Here is a 24,526-nt window from a genome sequence, read left to right as displayed (position 1 = left end):
CTGTTGAAAAGTATTCCTTCTTTCTTTTTTCTTCTTTGTGACTCTTTATGTAACTTTCCCGTCATGTTTTATTGCAAAAAATGGCCGGGGCGGTCGCATCTGTAGTAATGTACATCTTACATCATGTGTACCACCGGCTACGGGATTCTGCCCTGGAAACCTCTAACCAATCCTCCGCTCCCTCTTTGGACAGCAGCGTTAGCAGCAGTGGCAGAAGGCCTGAGGCTGGGGCTGGGACATTAGCCTGGTGCTTATCTGCCTACACAGCACACCACTAGCTACCAGTTCTCTCTGTGTGTTTCTTTCTGCCTCTCTCACTCTATCTGATGCTGAGATATGATTTGGTGAGAGCAGAGAGGAGCAGAAAGGAGTCAAGCATATCGATTCAGCCTCTACCGCTGGCTCTCTCACACTATTCATCCCGTTTTCCTCTGTGCTGATATCACTCCAGCTCTCTCCACTTTATCTCTCCCTCCCTATCCACTTCTTTTCTTTCCCTCTCCAGTGTGCAATCATAATAACCCCTCTCTTAGACACTCAGGCAATAAACCAGGGCCTCCCTTCTTCCTGTGCACGTCTCCCTTGGCGAGGACAAAACCAATAAAGGGCTGGCTTAATTACAGCTGCTGATTGCCGCAAACACCCGTGTATAACACCGTGGGGCTGACGGTGGGCTGAGTGTGGGCGAAGTGTGACGGGATGTTGGGTGTTGGAAAAAACTGCTGCAGATACAGTGGAGCCTCACTTTGACTCCTACAACTAAACCCTCAAGATGCTACTTTATAGTACTCACAGAGCCGAAAAAAGAGATGATGATAGCCTTGAGGCTGGTTGGGAAAATGTGGGTAAGGACAAAGACAGTGTAATGTTCTCCGTTCCCTTAACAGCTGCTGTTGAGAAGCCCTTGAGCAAGGCATTCAACTCCCAGTAGCACCAGCTAAGTCAGCTTGATTTTGCATCTGCAAGGTGTTAATGTGGAACTGTGGGAATGTGGAGAGTGGAGAGAAAACACTCACTCAATCAACTTACCCTGGACAAACAACGGTAAGAAACAGGGGACAGGTAAATGTTCTGCATACTACTGTGAGCATCAAGGTGGATGCAGCCCCCAAATCAACAGTGCCCAGGACTGTGCAGAGCCGAGGGAGGGACTGCTGTGAATGTATGTCCTTGTCTCTCTTCGTTTCTAGGTCTGCAGCCTCTTCCTCCTCCTTACCTCCCTTCTTCCTCCTACTCCTCTCCTCTGATTCTCCTCTTCTCCTTTCCCCCAGTTCTGTCACATCAACAAGACTTTGGAACCCAAGGGGTTCAGAGTCCCACAAGCCGCAGCCTGCTATGTCTGCCTCCTCTACAGCTGTGTCACCATGGTGACTGATGCCTGGGTGTTCTTGGTTCCCGCTGTGTTCCTTTCTTAGTTTTCTTCACTTGCTTTGTATCTGTACTGTGCCCCTCTCACCTCACATCCACTGTTATCAATACGAGCTGACAAGAAGCTGCAGAAGTCAAAGTTAGAATGAAAGTGCCTTCATGCTACACACCTGGCAGTCTGGATGTGAGTGTTAATTTAAGTTACCTCAAAATCATGTGACTGAGCACATTTTGAAAATAAAATGTAATTAAAAATTGGGTAATTATTATCCTCTCTGTTGACTGTATTTGAGTAAGATCTGATGCTAAATGTGCACGATTGGCTAATACACCAAACACACTGAACTCAAAACAGCACGAGCTCTGTTATGCCAGATATTAATAAAAGGATAAACACTACACTACAAACACACACTGCTAAAGTTGCTCAATCTGGATCTGGTCTGGTCTAGTGCTGGTACAGACAATGTACCTTGCAAACACATTGCTGAAAAGCAACTCAAACTTGGTTCTTGATTAAGAGGTCTCAAAACTCCCTGAAGAAGCTGTTTGAGTTTTCTTTACTAAGTGGAATCATAGATGATGTAAAACCATTATGATGGCCAAGTAACCATAAAATTAAAGTTTCAAAATCTATTGAATCAGTTATTTTCAACATATTAGGGCATAAACTCTTGGATAATACAGATAATTTTGTTGGTAAGTGTATAAAAAATGCTACCATGTTGAAAACATACATAAACATAAGTCCTGAAATCTGACATTCGTTCACAAGTCAAAACAAAACTGTAGAGAGTGAGGACATTGTCACAAAATTCTGTCTTGGAATAAGAAGACGGGTAGGATACATCATCATTTCTGTTGATCAAATATTGCATGTCATCACTATGGTAACCCCATCACTGGAGAGGACGAGTGAAGGGACTGTGATGGGAAGGGGAGGGGTAGACAGCCTGAGGGGTTCCACTTCAGAGGAACCTTCAGTGTAGAAGTGACTGTGGTGGAAATAAGTTGTTTTTTTTTTTTCTCCTGTGTGACTGTAGTGCACATTTAAGGTATAAAATACAGATGGGCACAGCTGCAAATATTCTGTCACTGCAGGAGGACGTTACAAGAGATTGTGGGATGAAGTAAACAACTGTGATTGTGGAGATGCCTCACTAAAATCACACCCAAGACTTGGCTCATTTGAACTCATGAAACATTAGCAGTATGGGCTTTCTTTAACATGCCCAATCACAGTGTTGCTTTCAATGCATGGCATGTATGCATAAAATCAAATTCATTTTTGCCATTCATCTCCCAGTAATCCTATATCATACACTTTACAAAAGTCTTACAAGACTTATACCACAGATTCAACAACATGTCTTCTTCGGCTGCACACAGCCGTCCATTTCAGGGAAACAAATAAAAAGAGCTGCTGCAAGTGGTGGTTGGCGGGCGTTGGGGAATGGTGCATGTGTGTGTGTGTGTGTGTGTGTGTGGTGGACGAGGAGTGGGCAAGTATGGTTGCAATTTAAATGTAGTGACCACTCCATTCAAAACCAATTCAAAATTCAGACCTTCTAAGAACAGATCTCCACACCCCATTAGGACCTCTGCTGACGCACACATGCATAATACATGGAGGCTGGATCTAAAAGCATACAGCCCATTAGCAGCACTGGCCGGGGCCAGAAAGAAATACAGAGAGAGAGAGAGAAAGGGAGAGACAGACCGCGAGACAGAAAGAGACACAAACAGCCCTGATCGAACAGATGGCCAAGCTGGATAGCCAGTGATAATAGCACACGTTGCTGGTTTGCAGAGTTGTGTCGTAAACCCATGAAACACATGATACTATTTACAGGCCTAGAGAACAATTGTGAACAATTAGGCTGGAACAGTATTAAAGCTGACCACTGAAGTTCTACTGTTTAGTCATACAAATATAGCAACATGATAATTTAGTCAGCTAGCATTCAGAGACGGCTCTTACTGAAGGAATTTGCTGAGAAAGGGCAGCAATGAAAAATAAGATAAATCAATTTAATCAGTCAGATGTGATGATTGCTGGATCACAGTTTCCAGGCACAGAGCCCCCTGTTCAGTCCTTTCAGTGGCTGAATGTTCTGGCCATGTAATGTGAGGTGGCAGAGAGCCTAGCAATGCTGTAAATTATTTCTGACGGTAGGGTGGGGGGACAAGAGGGACGCCTCACAGTCCCCGGAGACAGGCAGTGCATGTTGTGGAGATATGGGGCCTGTGTCTATACCAAAGCAAGGAAAGAGGCCTGCATGTTCTCTCAGCAACGGGGCTGCAGGAACGTGTGTCTGTTTACAAGTCTGAAGCCCTTCTGCAGTGTGCATTATGTGTCTAACAAGTATGCCTGGCCTGATGAACAGAGGGCTCTCTGAGCATTTACCCGACTAATCGCAATACGCTCCAGTGATATTTCATGTATTATTAACTTATTATTTCTCATTTCATTTTATATTTAAGAATTTGGATTTAGCCATATGGCTGGGAGAACATTGGGGCAACTGTAGCTCAGTTGTTATGGCATTCAGGTACAACCCCCGGGGATAGACGATTAGAAGTTCAACTCCTGGTTCCCCCTGATTCCACATGTCAAAATTTACAGTTACATTTAAGCAAAGCAAAGCATTTCTAGCTAGAAATACAGGTAGAGTCTGAAACACACAGTTTATTCTACAAAGATGTCTTAATTCAGTGGTAGTGTGTACAGTATGTACTGTGCACGTCAGTCGACTCTACCTTATCAAATCCTCGTACCTGTGATGTACCTTCGCTTGTACCACTGTGTGCATGGAGAGTCGGGTGTGTGACTGGTTCGTGTGGATGTGTTGGGGGTGGCGTTTCCAAACATTTCCATCTCTGGGCTCTTTAAAAATGTACATTTACCATCTCTACCCCCCTCCCTCCCACCGCCCATGTTCTCCTCTCAAGCACAACAGCAGCAGCGGCAGAGGCAGTATAGCACACACGCTGCAGCAGCGGTGCGCTGAGGCGGACGCGCACGCGTACGCATCCCCGGCTGCGCGCACCGCACAGTCACACCTCGCCACGGCCACAGTCCATCTTGACGGTACATTTAAGCTACCCTGCTCACAAACCTTCAAACTAGGTACATGCGCGCGCGCGCGCGCGCACGCAGAAAACCACTGTTCGACCCCATCATCCAGCCAGGAAATATCTGCAGTAGCACCAGTACCAGGCTGTACTGTAGGCTGTTATTACGCAGGCTGGCTGCCGATCGATAAACGCAATAACCCCCACCCCCCAATACTCGTTTGACATACCAGCGGGGAAGTCCTTCAGGGCATTTCTTTACAAAGGAATCACTCACCCGATGTTGCTCAACGCCTGCTCGAATAGCTCCGTCTGTAAGATGTTCTGAGGCGCCGTGAAAGCCCCGTTGAAATGTGATAAAACCGAGCTACAGAACTGACGCAATGTCTCAAACTGCATTTTCCCCCTCCGTTTTCTTTTATCCTCAGTAAATCACCCTTTTTCCTTTCACCAACAATACATCCCGGAGCCTGCGCTCTCTCCGGACGCCCCCCTCCACACATATACCTCCTCAGTACGTTGTTATTATTATCTCCCGGAGCGCATTCAACGCAAAAAGGCGCCGATCAAGTTCCATATTTCTCCTGCCGCTCCTGGTAAAAAGTGTCCTCAAACGAGACGCATTTCGGGAGGGATCCTTCAGTCATAATGTTTGAGACCTGAAGCGAGAGAGAGGAGGTAGTGCTGGTGCCGGTAACGAGCCTTTTCTCTTTTCGTTGAGGCAAAAAATCTCCTCTCGGTGTGCAGGAAGAGTCAAAGAAGCGCCCGGAGGAAAGAAGGAGCTCAGAATCATCCTACACGGCAGCCAGCAGCAGCAGCAGCAGCAGCAGCAGCAGCATCCCTCACCGGTGCATCAGCTGCTGCCTCACATTCAACTCATATTTCCCAGTCGCCGATGAAGAGCATACACTCGCGCTAACACACGCACAGGCACACACACTACGGGGCTAATATGCAATCGTGCGCACTCTTTGCCATATCGCTCCATCCTCTATCATGCACTCTTTGGGACGCGCACAGCAGCAGAAAGATCCCAATTCAATAGAATGGAGAGAGCTGATGCTGTCGTCAGTTTTTTTTTTTTTCTTCTTCCATCCCACATTTGGCTTCACAGCATCAGCTCCTCATCATTAATAAAGGAAGACAGTGCTAGTATCTCTAAAAGGGAGAGTGTGTGTATGAATATTACTGCCAGGACATTATAATCAGTTTCCTCTTTGCAGGTCTATTGCATCCCTAAATTCAAAATTTGCCCCAGTACAACAACACATCTTTTCGTGATATCAGTTAGAATAACATGCTGGTCACATAATGAACAGACATTTTCAGCAACACACACATTTCACACATTTCCTGTCATAGCAGGACAATTACAGTTGATGCTAATAAGCATTATGAGTGGCTCTGTTCTATTCAAGCTAAGTCAAAGTGAGATGGAGAGCCAGCATTCACAACACCATGATCCTAAAACTGAATCAACTAAGTGGGTTTCAACCGCATTCGTGTTATTATTAACACCAGTGTTTTTCCTACTGTCACATGTCAGGATGTCTTTCATCAAGGAGGACTATTTGCTGCACTTTGGGGATGGACCACGCAACTGAAGCCTGCTTTAAGACCGAGTGAGTTTTTAAAAAGCTGAAACACATATTAGAAAATGACTTACAAAAGAAGAGCAGAGCAGTAGTGTTATTACCACGATACATAACAGGGTGTATGATAGACAGTTATAATGAAGAGTTAAGGTGTGTTCCCTTTAAAAATCTTAGCTCAGAGAACAGAACTCGATGTCAGTGTGACCTATTTCATGAAATTACTACTGTACTTGAAAGGAAATCAAAAAGCACCGTATTAATAATGAAATCTATGTCTATGACCACGTTAGGCCAAGCAACAATGATCATGCTGCTGTTCTATTCGAGGCCGAGCTGGTTGTTAAAGGGCCATCGCAATCTGTATTCTTCTTCAAACACTTTGAACAGAAGGTTTGTCTTGTCAGGCTAAATGTAGTAAATTGGACAATATCAATGCAGAATATCAAGAAATAAAACCACCATGTTCCAGTCCCGGCATAATCACTGTTGTTTCATCAGCCTCACCCAACACTGCAGCTGCCCCGGCCTATCTGTGTGTTCATTCAAATGACACCTCTAAGAGCAAGATAAATTAGAAGCCTTCCCAAGTTATTTCTCTTTATAAATAGACTGTCAGTGTTTCCCCTTTTTTCTCCAGCATAACACATCAAGGAGTTAATTTAAACATTCTTTAAGATTAATGAAAGGGAGTTTTGTTGCTTATGCAGTGGGAGTTCTATTTATGGACTCTCTGCTATCCATCATCAGCATTATCCCATGAATTTCCAGACAGCCAGTTACCTGTTGTGTCACTGTGAATGTAGGCAATGCCAAAATGAGAATCACTCCCTGCTACCATCTCCACCTCTGTAGCCATGCAATCAATTAATATACAGTGGCAAGGGCATTGACCGCTACAGGAAATGACTAACTGAGCTCATAAGTTTACTGTAACTTTAATTGCAGAACATCGTCATAGATGATGCTTTGCCTCTCTGATGCCCTTTGTTAAGAATGTAAAGACAGGCTGATGGACGATTTAAAAAACATAGGACAGGAACAGAGTTCTACCTGAACAGGGGAGAAATATAGAGGACATTTGTTTTGGCGTGGGCAGGTATGCTGGACTTCAACAGAAAAGGATATGTTTGACATACCATATACACAGTGTGCAGCAGAGACTGACCATAACCTATGCTTGCTGTGACTGACTAGGGTTATGGAAAACAAAGCCTGATCTCACTGCCTCACTGTAACACAAGGTAGAAGTAGGGAGCATGATGCTCTTCAGCGTTGCCAATACCAAGCCTAAGTCATTTCACTTTACAGATCACAGGTATATTTATCCAAACCAAAGACTATTCTTAAGCTCTAATTAGCCTGTATCCGTCCATATGTATGTTTGGACTCATTAAAGTACTGCATTGTCTGAGTTTGCACTGAAGAAATGTTGAATTTTGAACATGGAAAAGGTTTTCAGATTGGCTCGCTGCCTACTGTATTTGCCTACTGATTTCTGTAGAGAAGCTAAATTCTGAAGTGAGCAGATCCTCACTGTAAGTGTGGCTCCCCCTTTAGAAGAAGAAAGATGAAGGTGCCCCCATGTGGACATCAAAGTAAATGGCTTACTTGACACCAGTATCAAGAAATAAGCAACCGGATGTAGAATTCACAAGCACAGCATGTCCGTGTTGTCAGCAGCTGAGAGTGTTCGACTCAGAGGAGGCATTTAGTGCATATGAGAAATGGAACACAATGTTCTGCATCGTAATTAGGCCTGCTCTTGCTTTTCTATTCAAAAAAACATTTTCAATTTCAAGCCTCGCAGTGTCCAAACTGGCTTACAGACATTCCTGATGACAAAACAGTTATTCAAGTTTTAAAACACTCTGTGGACAATGGAGTTTTCTCTCAAAAGCTGTGAGATGGTCTAAATTCTTGCAAGCACACTTTAACCTGCCAGCGCCCCTTCGTAGCTGAGCGTGGCATGCAACCATCTGGGTTCACATGTGCTGGTGTGCTGTCTGTGAGAGGGTGAGTGGGTGGATGATGACTGTAGAATTGCTGACTTGGTGCTAGATACAGTATCTGTGTCTCTCTCTCGCCTTTATAGGCCTCATGAGCATCCTATGCAAACAGTTTGATGTGGGGTCCTGACTTGCTTGCTGTGAGACACTGTTTTGATGCTAAGCTTAAATCATTGTTCTGGGCTACCTGTACAATGGGCGCAGAGATCAGTGACAATGCTAGAGGTTCTGTTGTAGCTATGTCCATGCACCCTCATTAGGCAGCATCATATTCATTATCTTCACATCTGTGATGCATTACTCTCTGATCAAACAATATATTTGATTACACACGACAAATAAAAGCAATTTAAATAGGAACTGACCTGTCTATTGGTGAGTCACTGGGTCCCGAGTATCTCAGCCCTGAACCATTATCAAGGGACGCCTGTCTGGGCAGGAGCCCACCGTGTGGTCTGCTTCTACCTGACGCTGGTGTCAAGACCCCTGAGGCTCCCTGGTAGGGGTAAAGGGACGGGTCCTGCAGTTTGGCCTTCTTCCCCTGCGGCCCTCCCTCAAACACCTGACCAGGCCCTGAGCCGTAGAACCACGCTCCCGATTTGGTGAGGATTTCTTGTTGTTTTCGGCACAAGTTGCATACCCACATAACCTGTAGGGGAGAGAAGGGGAAATGTTATTGGTTTGAAATGGGGATGGTGACAGGTAAAGGCAGGCTTATATAACCTATGATGAGCTGTAATGGAGTGATTTATGTGTTGGTCTTCTACAAAGCTGTCACAATCTGCAAAGCATATCGCTGTTACTGGGTGAAAATTTTTATATCAAAAGTGTCTAATTTGCAACTACTAAACTAGTTTTAAATAAACTTTTAATTTAGAAAAAAAAAATCTAAAGCTTCAATTTTATTTGTTCACCCCACAGCGACAATACTGACAGTTCATGTTGATGAGGCGAATGATGATATTTTACACATGCAGCAGCCTTTGAAATTCCTGAAGGCAAAGTAGTTTCTTATTTTTAATATTATTATTTTGTTTTGTTTGGTTTTTTTTTGTCATGACTCTGTGAGTCCACATAATTCCATAATTCCCTGTAGATGTTTTTAGCACAGATCAAACATGCTAAGATTTGCATTTTGCACACACAAGTTAATTTTTGTTATTTGTTGCATGAAATTATTGTTTCTGGTTAGCAAACATCAGCAATGCAGAGTCAACCTCTGCAGAAAATGAATGTAACCTGTATCTTAGTCATGCCAGTTCCAAGTGACCATGCCTGCCCTATTAGCAGTGAGGAACTTAAAGTGATATCAAGGTGTTACTGAAGGGACTGAAAAGAAAAAGCATTTACCAAATGATTGACAAACCACACTGCAATTAGGGTGGACAAAAGCTACTGCAACCCCCCTACACCCCGCCACTCTCCTGTGCTTTACAGTTCCATTGCTGAGTCAGTGCATTATCGCTATTACTGTGAGCATGCCCTGAATGCTGCCTCACCTGCCATCAGCTGGTCCGTAGCTTGGCCTTTATTTTTTCTGTAAACCTTGAATCAAATTAAAATTGAATGGCATTTTAGGGCTGGATTCATAGCTATATTATAAAGCACAACTGCTGGTGCTCTGAGCGGCTGGCTGGACTTTAAGCACTGTGAGGCACAGAGTAAGAACTGTGTGGAAATGAACACATGGTAACCCGTAGTGCAGCACATAGATATTTTCTCTTAGGACAGTTTTCATTTGTTTTAATGGCAGCAGCACAACCCACGAGTACCTAAACTTTGCAAGGCAACCACTACTGACTGTAGGCTATGAGTAGTGAAGCTATCTTGACATTCACTTGACGTTCCAAAGGCTGCCATCTTCTGGTCTCTCCTACATTAGAAATGTACTGAAACGTCCAAATAATTCCTCTCTGGGCTGCAGCACCACCTAAACAAGCAACACAGCAAGTTCTACTCTTACATTTAGTGCACAGAAACAGCAAACATTGCCTCAACACATCAAGACACAGCTTTAAATTCTAGCTAGAAATATGAATTTTCTCCATTACATTTTCAACACGGTGAGAAAAAGCTTAACAGCCCTACCACAGGCAGCATGTATTAGATTATGTGATATTGACACATGAGACATTTATGACCAGCTATCAATGTTACAGATGGGCTATAACTGTGCTGACACACAATGGAATAAGCGAGGCTACAAACTGTGCTTTATGTGTCCCAGAGGAGAGTAGCCAGTGAGGCCATGACTGCCTCTTTAACAGGGGTCATGGTGAGAGCCCTGCAATGAACCATGAGTCATCGGATAAGACCTAGAAGCCACCAAGGCCGGTTTTCCTGCCGATCAACAACACATCACTTTCTGCACCTGTATATTAGAGTGATGTTAACTAGGGTTTATTAGAGTGATGTTAACTAGGGTTGGCTCAATGTCACTTTTGCATGTTCGATACAGATGCCACAGCACAGTATCTGCAGATACTGATACTATAAAATCGTTTTCCTTCTCTTAAACAGTTGAGGTGTTAAAAACACGGCGGCCCTCCTTAGGCAAGACCTCCTTACGTGTACCCTGCCTACCCTTGTCTCATTTGTAAGTCACTTTGGATAAAAGCGTCTGCCAAATGACTAGATGTAAATGTAAAACACACTTGTCAGGAGGATGTAGTGTGTGTATTTAAAAAGCATACATAGGCTATATCTCAGCTTGGGAGCATGACATCCCTCTCACTCATCGCAGTTACTGTGGAAACACTTAAAGCCATGACAAGACAAAAGCTGAGTGCCAAACTGGTCTACCGCAGTGGAACAACTAGCATGAATGGAAATGGAACTACAGCCTATTTGAGAGACAGGGTAAATGTCCACCCTGCCCGACCTGAACAGTGGACGCAAAACAGCAACACCTCCTCTACGCTCTGTCTTTGCAAACCAGCGTTCTCAGGAGCTGATTTTTTCCAAGGGTGTTACATTGTGAACAAGCAAAGAAGAGTCCCCGTTTATCAGAGAAAGTAACTAATCTTCCTCACAAAGGACAGGAGGCAAGTAGGAGGTAAGCTTAAAGCTTAGTGAGCTTGCAATCTGATAATGCTGCTGTTCTAACTATGCCAACTGTGCTTTATTTTGTTTTATTATTTATTACTGCTCCTTTGACCAGTATTGGACTAACATAAATACTGAATCTTGGATCGGTGCACCCCTAGGGTTATCATATGGAGAGGCCATTTAGAAACAGACACCAGCTTTCATCTGTTGGCTTGATGATGCACTAAGCAATGATCAAGGTGCAGGCAGACATGTGTTGCTAAATACCAGGGATTCCAGAGACAGCAGATACACCGTCAATGTGAAGTACACTAACACCCCAGTATCTTAATAGAAAATGGCAGCATATGGCCTACATATTTACCCCTCCAAACTGCAATTAACACATGAGCTAGTTGTTATGCACCTCTGCAGTCTGCCAATAACAATTAACCATGTTCCCCACCCTTGGACTTCACATGTTGATCTCTTTTATCTTATTATAGAATACCTAATAGCACATTAGTATTCCAAAGAAATGAGGCCAACAACAACGTGCACTGGGTCTAGTAAATGTTGAGCACAATGAGCCTTGGACATCAATTCTTGGATTAGCTTTGCGTCTTGGAACGGAGTCAGAATAAAAATGGATGTTTATACAGTCTATTAGGCGAGAAGATCAAAGGTAAGGAAATTGTCACAGCTGGATGGAATCCTTGTACGTCCTAAATATTATATGAACTCCAAAATAAAAGCAGATTTGCTTTGAGCTTTATAACAGTACACTTTTCAAATTAACCAAAGCGCTTTTAAAGATGTTTAAGTTTTATTAACTTAAAGAGAAGCATGTGGGATATCTCTCATAGGTTTTCTTCTTGGTTGAAAAAAAAAAAAGGATTCCAGGCTAAGCATGCAAAAGGCAGTCCAACAGCATCTTAGCTGAATGAGATTATGCTTGACAGTATTCGGAATTACTAAATTAACAGACCGTAGCTATAACAGAATGAAGGAAAACCTAATCTTGCTTTATCCCAGTGAACTATGTGGCAGTAACAGAAACACGTTTCACTCATTCATCTTTTTTCCTGCGTTTCATCATACTGTCAGAGGCATCGCACACCATGAGGCTGCTAACAATCCAACTAGGGGAGCGGTCTAAAGACAGCAAACTAGAATACCCTTCATTCATTCAAGAGAGCCGGTTTAGCCAAACCACTCCAAATACATGCACATGTGTCCCTTTGGGGCAGAGCATAGAGGAAGGGTTGGGGCAGCAGCCCTCTGACAGGGCCATTTCATAGTCATTGAATCTGCAGCTAAATATAGAAAGCTAAAATCCTAGCTCTATCAGACACTGAAAACCAAGAATATATATACTCTATTTAATATATACGCTGTTTACCGAGGCACTGAATTAAGGGAAACAAACAACTAGTGCCATGGGATCAATAAATAATTTCCTTTGTAATACTTTCTCGGCAGGCTGATAGTGTTCTCAGTGATACCAGCAAATATAATCCTCTAAAAATGTGTTTGTGCCTAGGGAGTGAGAATAGAAATTCACAGGTCACAAATGTCACAGAATGACAGACTCTCTTTGACAGAAAACATTTATCTGTTCCTAAATGATGTGGGTAATGGTAACGTAGCGTTTTGTGGTTAATAGTCCTGCACTGTATCATATATTCAGTAAACTGTAAATAGCGTACGGTACAGTACCCTTCAGCGATGTACTGGTACGTTCCCTTTTAGCTGCTCCATTCAAAATTTTCCTGGAGGAGTCATACACACACATACACGTCACACATGCAAAAAAAAAAAAAAAAAAAAAAAAAAAAAAAAGACAGAGCACTGAGCTCTCTCTTGTGGCCATTGACCTACACTACAACATTACTTAACAAGGGCCCCAGAGTGAATCAGCAGTATCCTTCCAGGCACATTGCAATTGAATCAATTGGAAATTTATTTAATTTTAAATAAAATCTATGACATATATGCAGTCACTTATTTTATTTTATACTAATTTACATTGTATGTATTACAATTGCTGAAAAGCTCCTCTTGATATCATAGCAAAGTCTTTATAATTTAGAGAAGAAGTGATTGTCACCGCTGCTGAATGAACTTTATTTGAGAGTTAGAAAAGAGAAGATGAAGAAAAGATGTGGACATGCTGATGGGCCAGTCTTCTGAGATGCACACAATAAAAACTCAGACCTTCCTGCTTTGCTTCCATGTGGGAAAACATTTCATTTCTTCCTCTTTCACCCTGCTAGCTATCTGAAATCCAATAAAGGAAAACGCAGCAGAAAATAATCTTCAGAAATGCTCTAAAGTAAAACCTAGAGATGCTGCAATATTCATGTGGCAGTAAATGAAGTGTCATAGGTATCATATTGCCCTGGTGTTTCTCTCCTTCACCTGAACTGAGGTGAACTGAACCACTCATTAAAGACTCATTGTTTGGGGAGTGGAGTGCTCCTCTGAACATCCCAGTCTGGACTGAATCCATATTAAGCACACGCACACACACACACACACACACACACACACACACACACACACACATCAATAAGGCTACGATCTGCAGTACAAAACTCCAGAGCAAAATTCCTGTCACAACTGCACACAGTGATGGGCTGCAGTGACACACATTATAATGCATGTGTGGCACTGAATAATGTATAGAAACAGATGAAACTCTGAAAAAAAGTAAGACAACCGACTTCAACATCACACATGCAGAATGTGCTCTAATGCCCCCCTCCCCCCCTCCAAAATGCTAATTCTGCAGGGCAATTGAGTGCAATTCATTAAGGGGGCGGTAAGAAGCAAAGGGGAGCGCCTGCATTCACATGCTGCAACCCTGGCTGCACGTGGTGAACTGCATTTTAATGAGCTTCTAATTTTAGTGCGCGCGCCAGCAATAATAATAGACTCGATGAATATTTATGTTGCTTGTTTGAAGTTCAGAGACACGGGCTAGAGGAGGGAAATACTGTAGACATCCAAAACAGGGAAATGGCTGGTGTCTGTCAAAGCCTCATCAGCCTCAGCCTCGCTCACGCTGACACATGAACGTCTTTTGGGAAGACTGGCACAGTCTGGGATTTTCAGACTTCATTCTTAATCAAATGTCGCTAAAATAGTGCGTTGAAAAATAAAACTTCATGAATGCGGCTGAATCCGTCTAACATTGGTTGAGATGATCATATTTCTTGCAAAGCAAATGTGATGCAGCTCCAGCCTCGGCGTCTCTCGGCTTACCCATGGTGCCACTGAGGGGAACCACCGTGCCTGCGCAGAATGATCGCCGACCACCCGTCCTTATCGTGTCCGCAGCTCCTGCTCCTTGAAAACGAAGCAACTGCTCCGACCTTCAGCACCGCGGACAGCTCACACAGCAGCGGCCGCCGGACACCGTGAAGGTTACACCGGGGACTCAACTGGCCGCATCCGATCCGATCCAACCGACGCGCTCTTCGTGTCTGTTCATGTCCACACAGCAGGTGCCAAAGCCAACGACGGATTGTTGGTGCATCAAAAGACGCGAACAAGCCCCGACTCCATGTCAGTGGAAATCACGGTGTGTGTGTGTGTGTGTGTGTGTGTGTGCGCCACCGCCGCTGTGTTAGTTCATCTGTAATAGAGCCTGAGCTGTGCCGGAGTGGACGCGCTTTGCATATGCGACGCGTCTCAGCTCTGCTGCCACAGTCCAATAGACAGACAGGAGAAGGCGGTTACGCAGAGGAGCGACTGGCACTGCTGTTTCTGTGTTTGCGTTAACACACACACACACACACACACACACACACACACACACACACACACACACACACACTGTGTCACTCCGACTCAGCCTGTGCTCTGGAGGTACCAGGGCTTCAATAAAAAACGCAGGACACGTCTGTTGCCGTGTGTTTTTCAGACAAACTGTCGTGAGGGCAGGGGTGACAAGGTGAACTGTCCTGTAGATGTTGGGTTACAACGATTAACATGTTTGTGTGGCTCACTCAAGAGGAGGGAAATGATCTTTCTTTTTAATCTCAGGGGCACATAGTTAGTCATACAGCGATAGATAAGCATGATTTGGTCCAGTATCAGGGAATTAAAGCTAACAATGGAGCGCTGGCTCTCTGTGAAAGTCCTTATACAGCCAATTTGAAAATGCAGAGTTGTGCGTCTGTCTGCAAACATAAAAAACTCTCAGCTGAGGACATAAAGGATGTGTTTGCAAGCTCTGCAGCATAGATGCAAATGATGTCCACCAAAACGTCCAGTCCTTTAAAAAAAAATGAATTTAGTCTGTGGTTTTCCGTCACTAACACGCAAACAAATTTGCTGATCCTGATCCAAATTTGCAATTTGCAGATAACAGAACTTTAGTATCATTACAAAGGCAGTCCATCGTAGCATGCCATCTATTTCTCTTTAGGTTAATGTTGCATCTAGACTAGTTAGTTAGGATAAAGAAAATTGGATTACACTGTCAGCACAGTTCTTTGGGCGTCTTCTAATGATGCTGATGATTTCTGGAGCTGTTAAGGAACTCATGCATACTGTTCACTAAGATGCTATTCAACATTTAAAGAGACCTCTATGTAATATTGTCCTTTCCCTTCTGTTTTATAGCGAAAGTGACGATGGGCCAAATAGTACATGTGACGTCTTCAAGAGCTGCTTTAATCACAAACGACTTCCTCCCCGGAGACTGTTGATTCCTCAGGCCCGTTTGAAGCCACATCACAGGGAATGGTGAGGAGCTCCACTGCTACAAGCAAGATTCGGAATCTGATCTGCACAACGTTGGCATACCGCTTCTCTAATGTATATCAAAGGCATCACTTTGTAGTATTTACAGTAAAGGCTAATCTACCTGGCACATTAATGAGCAGGGATTATTAGCTACAGACATTTTATCCTATTATCTGTCTCATGATACAACAAATTGTTCATTATAATTACATCAAGCGAGTCATAGACATAGCTGAACAGTTTTATCAAGCAAAGCCCTCCCTCTGTCAAAGCCTACACATTCCTTGACCAGCTATTTAACTCTCAGTCCCTCTCCATCATATGCCAGCGCACTAAAGCTCCACTAGCTGCCCCAGACATAGAGACTTGTAAATATTCAATGGTGTTTCACAGAGCAAGATCTCCTGCCACTGCTGTCACCATCTGTGAGAGAAGGAAAGAGTAGACGGATGGAAAAAGGGCAGATTTCACCACCAGCACCTCTTTCACTGACACACAACCTTTTAGACAAGCTCGTTGGGTACACCAAAATGTGACCAGCTGATGGTGGTAAATAAAACTTCAGTAAGCAAACTGACGACAAGCACGATCGCTATCACAATCAGCAGTCAATATCTCCTGGGGGACTACTTTATAATGTATCACAAATAACAACAACAACTAACGCACTGTGCATTCTCCTGTATTGGCTAATAATGTGCAGTGAGTATTAAACATCATTCACAGAAACAGTCATGAAGTCCAGATAAATATCTCAGTTATGCATTCATCTAGAATTCAAATGTGAACATAATGACTGTAAATAAATGTCCAACTGACCCAAGTCCCCCATGCTGACATGAGATCAACTGTGAACTACTCGCAGATGTTCATTTGATAACCTGTACAACAGCTCAATGACATCTCCTCCTGAAAAAAAATCTCTTAATCTGGTCTCAGATAAAACCCAATCCCTGCTTGCTCTGGCCTCTGCTGACCCCTGTTGGCTCCCAACAGATTTGGTCAGCCCTAAGAAACTGGACTCTGTTACCAGCTCAACAGAGAACAGACTGTGTGTATGACAACATCCTGTCATCTACACACTGTATGACTAGCAATCTAACTGATAACTGATTTTAAGTACCAAGAGCCCAGGCCACCAGCAGGTTAGTAGGGGGTATTACCTCAGAGGCACATCCCGTGGTCTCACTGATGCCCTGTCCCCAACCCATGCCAGCCTGCTGCCAGTGTTATTACTCAGCACCATCTGTACTACATGGTAACCGATCTCTTAGCTATTATCCACCATGGAACAATAGCAGCCTGTACAACTGGGGTCTTGGCATTGGAGGGAGCAACACACAAGAGGTCTCTCCCAGTGTTTTTGCTGCCCTGGTTTTGATACAACCTGCTGGTATGTAACTCTCTTTAGTGAGAGTGTTTAGTTACTGTTTGACAATCAACAGCTAAACACAAGCGGATTACACTCAAGACAAATGTAGTACATGTGGAAATATCTTCCTACACATCACATCACAGTACTACATGTGAGCACTGTACTCGGATAGTGTGGATGGGTATGATTCCATACTAGTTCAAGTTATTTCAACAAAGTCTGATTAGGGAAGTTACTTCCTTTATCTGCTTGTTGGAGTTAATATTAACAAAACCATGAATCTGGCTACACAGCCCCACACTGTGGGTGCTGACCCCTGTCTATCATAGACATAGCATTCAATGTTTTGCATGTTCACCACAACATTAAAATCACCACATGTTTTAATGCTGTCGCTGAATGGTGGATGCTTTAATGCCCGTATTAAACATAAATGGTAGTCCATTAATATTGCACCTACATAAAGATGGAGGAGTCACAAGAGATCTATGTCATTAAAAAAAAACTTAGTAGTAACTAAGGCTGGGAAGAACATATTGAAAACATCTTTATCATTTTTATAAATACTCTTTTGACTATCTGAGTGTTTATGCAGTGCTCATTTCAGCAGAAGACTCACAGGCCAGCTTGTTCAATACTTTTCTTGATCGTTTCATATCATTTTCGGCTGCTGTATGTGTAGACAAACATAAAATAGCATTTCATGGACAATGCTTGTGTTTAGACACAGTCTCAAGAAAAGGATTTGCTAACCACTTTGTCCTCCTGTTGCAATTCCATGAGAGCAGGAATGCAGCAGAAAGAGAAAAAGGAGACAGAGGGGGAAGTGGGCAGGAAAGATAGGGAGAGAGAGATTGAGAGTGGCATTAGTAGGTCCTGGCTGCACTGGCACATACTCCAACAGTGCCGGACTGGATGGCATCACATAAGAGCTGATCTCGTGATTTAAATTTAAGCAGCCTTATACTAAAGGCTCGGGCTTAGTCTGTGGGCAGGATTTGAAAAAGGTTAGTTAGCACTGGAGTGCCTCATTATACCACTTCAGGTTCATTTGTGGGAACAGTGAAGGAGGAACAGTTCCCTCCAGTGGTGAAATTAAACAACTGTTACAGTTACAGTAAACATGAATAGGAAATTGACAGCTGTGAATCAACACATGAACAGAATTAGAACAAAGTCGTGCAGAGAGTCTCTGGTGTTGATAATCTGAAACACATTAGTTACCATTAGAGACACTGTTGACTCAATTCTCAGATTATGATTTCAGTGCAATGTTTCATAACCTTGGATTTCAAACAATAGTGCAGGGAGAAATTTGCTCAAGGCTGGACATCTGTGTCATGATCCTGCTCCTCACTTCCTGGCCCATGCTGTTATTTTCACCTTCATTTCCTTTCCTAGTCCTGTCTTCTCTTCTCTTCTCTAGCTACACTCCAACATCCCTCATGTATTGCACCTGTTCTCCCCAGACACTAACCACCCTCAGTCTAAACCACTCTGCCAGATCGTCAGTGTTGATACTGTATTCACCACCTCGTCTTTCCTGCTCGTCTTCTTCTAGACCTTGTCGTTCAGTTCTGGATTCCCCCTTGGATCACAGATATTGTACCTTAGTCTTGCTCTTGTTAGTTTTTACCTGCAGTGATTTTCTGTTGATACTTTTCCGTTCTGTTACGCTTTCTTTTGTTAATTGCTTCCCCTGCCTGATCCCTTTATAAAACAATCTAATATTCTTTACAATAAACTCCTTTACTTATTCAGTTTGAATAAATCCTTACACATCTGTATGTGTGCCTGTCCTTAAAAATTGTCAGTACCAAGCGTGTGAGCCAGCATTACCTTATTTGACCGCAGAGACACTCGTCCTCCGCACCGAGCACAGAATTTCGTTTGGCAATATGAACAGAGGTGGCCACAGCCATCAGCAAACTTGGTTTTGTGGCATATCCCACAAGTTGGGGCTTCACTCTTCTGGTCCTGAACCTGCTTAGCCTCGTCCCCCATCTTCTTAACCTGGTCCTTATAGGACTCAAACTGCTGGTGCAACTTCCTGTAAGCAAAAGGAAAAGACAGAGGTTAGAAAAGGGGTGAGGGACTATTAAAATAAGACTTGTCTGTTCTATATATTGTCAATTTGTTTGTCATGAAAACATTGTTTTTGATAACACACAAAAAATGACTGATAGCAATAGTTCCTCAACAGAAGACTTGAAGTGTATAGAACATACCACAACAAGATTTTTACTTTTAAAGGTTTGCTGGAAAAAAACATATAAACTTATATGTATATGTATGCTTTTTACAAAATACATCTTGACATTGACAAAATAATATCAATATTATCCTTGTTGGCACTCTGAATCATGTGTTTAGTCTTTTTCTCAAATAATATATTACTATTGGCTGACTACTAACCACAGACATGTGCAATGAGTGAGATTTTGAAAGGAAAAGCAGACATCATGACCTTAGGATTTTCAGAGCTGTGCTCCCCCTTTTGATACCTCTCTTAAAACAGGGGTGTGGGTATCAAATTTGCTTTGCAAGTTTAAGAACATCACTTAATTCCACTTTCTCAGGTTCCTTTGCGTTTAATGAATCATTTGCACCTGTGTTTCTATATCAGTAGAGTCATAAGGTGAGACATATAACACCCTAGAGTCACACTGATAGGTAATGATAATACCAATACACGCAATGAGCATGTCTCGATATTATTTATGGGAAATCAGTGGCCACACACAGTGGAGCCCACCATCCTGTTTGCTCTACCTGTGCTCTTTTGTCTTGCTGTTTGTGTCCTATAGATGGCCTCCTTCAGATACATTACACCTGATCTTATACAGTAGATCTTTAACTCCTAACAAGTCTTGGGAGACTGCAGAAAAAAAAACCTACATGGACTCTTCACATGCATTTTGTATGACACATGTCAATTGAGCGTCTCCTTGGAAACTAAACACTGGGCTGACTTCATAATATGGCGATTAGAATTGGTTTCGCCCCACATATCCCCTGCAACATTCATTAGCACTTGTGAATTATTGAGCAGCACTATCCTTTTACCACATACCGCTCTGCATTTGGGATAAATGTGCTTCCTTTACCCACAAACAGACCTTTAGAGCCCAAATGTAATGGCCACCTGAAGACTGTGTATAGTCACGCTAGCTATTTTCCATGCTCTAAACACCACAGTGCCAATGGCATGCACATCGTCATGCTCACTAAGGGATTAAAGAGCTAATTGTGTCACAGCCTTTGTGTATTTACCAAGCGGAGATTATGTAGCCTTGTTTAACAGATCCAACCAAATCTCATTTACTGACAGAAAGCCAGATAACAGTGATGAAAGCTGTGATAGGTAAAGCCACTGTCTCCAAGGATCAAGGAAATAAGACTACCAGCAATCATGTTTTATTCTCACTTAATCTCGCTTTACACTCAAACAGTTACAGAGACATGGGCTCAATCCCGGGTCACAACATGAGCTAAGGGCCACTGCTCTATTGACAGACGGGGTCACTGAGAGGAGCTGTTAAAGATAACCAATGATTATGTCTCTCTTCACTGTATCAGGTTCTTGTAAAGCACGCTCAGGTCTCGGGGGCTGAACAGAGGTAATAAAAAGAAGAGTTTTTACAGAGAGAAAGATCAAGAAGGAAGAATGGATGGATGAAGTTCAGACTATAAGAAAATATATAAGGCATAGAGCTCACAAGTAAAAAGACAAGGTATTTAGATAGAAGAATGAATTATCAGTTCAAACGCAAAGAAGAAATCGAAGAATAAACAATGAATAAAGAGTGGGGCGAGAGTGGCAGCAGGCCGCTGGTACACACTGCTCATGCCAAAGAGTTTACTTATTCGGTCAAACACGGTCAATTGTAGGCGACACTGCTGACGAGTAATCATACGCTGCTCATTGTCCCATCTCATGCCAGCGTATCGGAGCTCTCTTACCTCTGGGCCGGACCACAGCAGCTACACATGGCCTGTAACACGAGCCTCTCTCTTGGACATATGACAGGCTCGACATATCAACACCGTGGCTCAACTACAAGCTCTCTACAAGCTTCTGGATTCTACTTCTGCCACAAGCTGAGCTGAATGTTTACTCCTCTATCAACTTTAATTTATCACGTTGGCACTGAAAGCATGATTGGACCAACATGAGTGTATTAACTGGCCTATTATTAATATTATATGTCAAATATTGATCCAGTATGAATAAACATCCAGGCAGTGTTTTCTTCAGCTGTCACATGATATATAATACGTTTTGTAGCACTTGACCTGAAGTCATGGGCATTAGACATTTTCAAGATCACTTAGCAGTAGAAGAATTAAAAAACAAACAAACAAACAAACAAAAAACAACAACAATATTATCAATAATTTTGAGATTAGTTAAGATTCAATAATCATTCTTCTTTCTGTTCTCTGGTTTAGTCTCCGCTAACATTGAATAGTGTCTTGAATCTTGACAAGCTGGCCAAGTTTTAATTTGAGTAAATTAAACCTTTGCTAACTTGGCTTAGCAAAGATAAAGATAAGAACATAAAACCTTCCAGTGCTTTGGCAGACTGAAACCAAAAACATTAAGTCAAAACAGGCTAAATGCACTGCAGCAACACTGCTAAAGTGCATTTAGCCTGATGTAACTATTAACTATTAATATTAATAGTTGGATGATAAGGTTCTCAGTGGGATGAAATCCTTTTATGCAGCCATAAAATATTAAGGACTTTGTTACAAATTTGTCTTTGGAGTAAATTAAAGCTTCCTTGACCTATGAAGACTTTTTTATAACTGCGCTGATTTTGACTTTCAGCAGGAAAAGCACAGTTGTAGCTTATAACATTAACAACAGCTCAGTCCCAGTTAGGCACCATAGAGATCTACTGTAACATGAACATGGAATGATTCAAAACAGACATTTTCACCTCTCCAAGTCACCACAATCATTAATCAAGGATAGCTACGCAACACAAGCATCCTAATAATGTGATGTGGCCAAAAGCAGAATGGGACAGGAAAAGGCATGGGGAAAGGGATCATAGATGTGTACATCCATGGCAGGGCTATAACAAGCAGCCAAAAAGAAAAAGAAGAATCCATTGTAGCACACCAATCTCCCAGAAAAACTATATCTTCTGCTATGCTTTAACAAGCATACTGAGAAACTGTATGAAATATTCTAATACACACTCTGGTCAGACTGTGCATCCAGCTGGTCGGTTCACCCCTTGTATATGTGTGGCTGCTGAGAAGAAGTAGATCAAAAGGAGTCTGCACTATTACTTACGGGTCTGGCTCTGGCTCCTTGTCATTTGGGGACTTTTGCTGGGGCTGAAGAACGTTATTTACCAGCTCAGTGATCCCACTAAAGGGAAACCACCTGTTCAAATAAGCAAAGTGTGACTGGAAATTTGCAATGAGTCATCATGAGAGAAAACAATCTGTCCTGAAATGGATTTTGAGGTAGCAGGTCAGTTTCTATAAGGTGGATAATAGCAGGGACATTCACTACAACCAGCGCAGAGAGAGGAGAAGGCCAGAAGGGCGAGCAGCATTAGTGAAACATTGACAACCAAACACAGTGTCGTAAATGCAGAAAGAGAGACGACATTAAGCTGATACAGACTTACAGTGGAGGGTAGGAGAGAAGAAGCAGAAAAGCTCTACAGCCAATGGAAATGAGAGCTGCATCAAATGCTCAGGCTAACAGGAGTGTCATTTGTTTCAGCTTGGCGGTGCAGTAGGGGTCAAGTTGTCAGACTGGTTACAGGTGCATTCAGTCATAATGCAGCTGCAGCACAGTGGTGCAGCATAGGTGCATCCAGTCCACGTTTGTGGTTAAAATACAAAGCTGTACAAGCCAATCAGAGTGCACATGGCAGACTGCATGAGAATGGGGAGCCAGTTAGAGACCAGAGACAAGGGGAAAGAGTTCAGGGGGCCTGGCTATAACAAAGCTGATAGAAAGAAAACGCCATTGTCACTGATATCATGGAAGTCAGCTGTTTAGTGTCCAGCACATTCTGTTCAGTGCTATTTATTTAGAGCTTATAGGAATAAATACCTCTGGGCAGTGGTCATGCTACTACAGCAGCATTCCATGACATTAGTGACATTTCTTTTCATTTTCCTCCCAGACAAAGAGGAGAAAGCCACATGAAGCACACAGCACCGACTGACAGGAAGAAGTGTCAAAGCCTAGACCACTCTGGGTAATGCAGTTTACTTACTGTGCCGGCTGAGGCTTTGGTTCTTCTTTCATCCTAAAACATAAAAAAAAAAAAAGTGTGCACGGCTCAGTGCATACAGAACACAAAGAGATGAGGAAAACAAGACACAAAATACTGACACAACTGATATTACTTAATAAGATGTGCATGAAAAATTATACTACATATAAACTACAATATAAGTGAGAGATGGAGATGAGTTGGTGAAGATGATAATTCATTAACGAGGCGACCAACGTGAAGAAATGAACACTGATGGTGACTTTAAACGTGACAAAGTTTGATTTGTACCAACGTAAGTTTTGTTTGCGACTGCTTCATGTGATCAACTCCCTCTTTCAAACTGTTAACCAGCATGGACGATGACTTTGCCTTATACAGCATAAAGGTAGATCCCATGTGAGGCCCCCTCCTCAATGCAAGTCTTTATTTGGCTCTTGGATTTTTTTTTCTTTCTTTTTTCTAAGAGACATCAATAATTGATCAGGGGGCCCCATCACCACAAACCCATCAGTTCCCAGAAGTATAGAAAAACAACTAGGTTCAGAGTAACCAGCAAGCAGATCAGTCCAGCTTGAGTGACATTTAAGCGCTGCCTTGAATTGCACACCGAGGTGAGGGTGGAATTAGTAGCTCATTCTGTGTAAACTTCTACAAAGCTGAGTCAGCAGCACATGCCTGATTAGATTACATAATGACTGATATCACAGCAATTACCACAACAGATACAGTAAGCTCGATGGGTGCTGTACAGCAGTGGAAATGGAAATATCATGTTATACTAGACTTAGACTAGACTTTATGGTGAAAACATTCCGAATGTAATTCTGGTAATACTGAACAATTTAACATCAAGTTGAAAATGGTGTACCAAGAATAACCAAAACAGCACACAAACACACAAACACACACACGCACAGTAACCGCCACATGACTGCAAACCATCTAAGAGTTCAGCTGCCAGTCGGTAAACAGTGTAAGTTTTGCTTAAAGTGCGAATCACATGTCAGAACTTCACACACACACTGTACACAGTCAGCTTTATATAGCCGTGTGAAATAGAATGTGTTAATT

At 42.7% G+C, this 24,526-nt stretch overlaps 1 protein-coding gene across 5 annotated transcripts in view; it reads right to left on the bottom strand.

Annotated features, from left to right (window-relative positions):
- Positions 1-24,526, bottom strand: part of rims2a (regulating synaptic membrane exocytosis 2a) — a 114,254-nt gene that overhangs the window by 73,925 nt on the left and 15,803 nt on the right. For 2 of the 5 annotated variants that reach the window (XM_026372474.1, XM_026372475.1), the window contains exons 2-3: positions 19,041-19,251; positions 8,410-8,693 (exon numbers count right to left, since the gene is read on the bottom strand). In XM_026372474.1, coding sequence (XP_026228259.1) covers positions 8,410-8,693; positions 19,041-19,251 — 495 coding nt within the window. Of the gene's footprint in view, positions 1-4,720; positions 5,058-8,409; positions 8,694-19,040; positions 19,252-22,509; positions 22,603-23,452; positions 23,486-24,526 lie in introns of those variants that run through there. The other 3 variants (XM_026372476.1, XM_026372477.1, XM_026372473.1) reach the window with 2 other exon arrangements.

Source organism: Anabas testudineus, chromosome 16 (assembly GCF_900324465.2).
Source record: "Anabas testudineus chromosome 16, fAnaTes1.2, whole genome shotgun sequence".
In the NCBI taxonomy this organism is placed as follows: Eukaryota; Metazoa; Chordata; class Actinopteri; order Anabantiformes; family Anabantidae; genus Anabas; species Anabas testudineus.
This window is presented reverse-complemented; position numbering and strand designations above follow the sequence as displayed.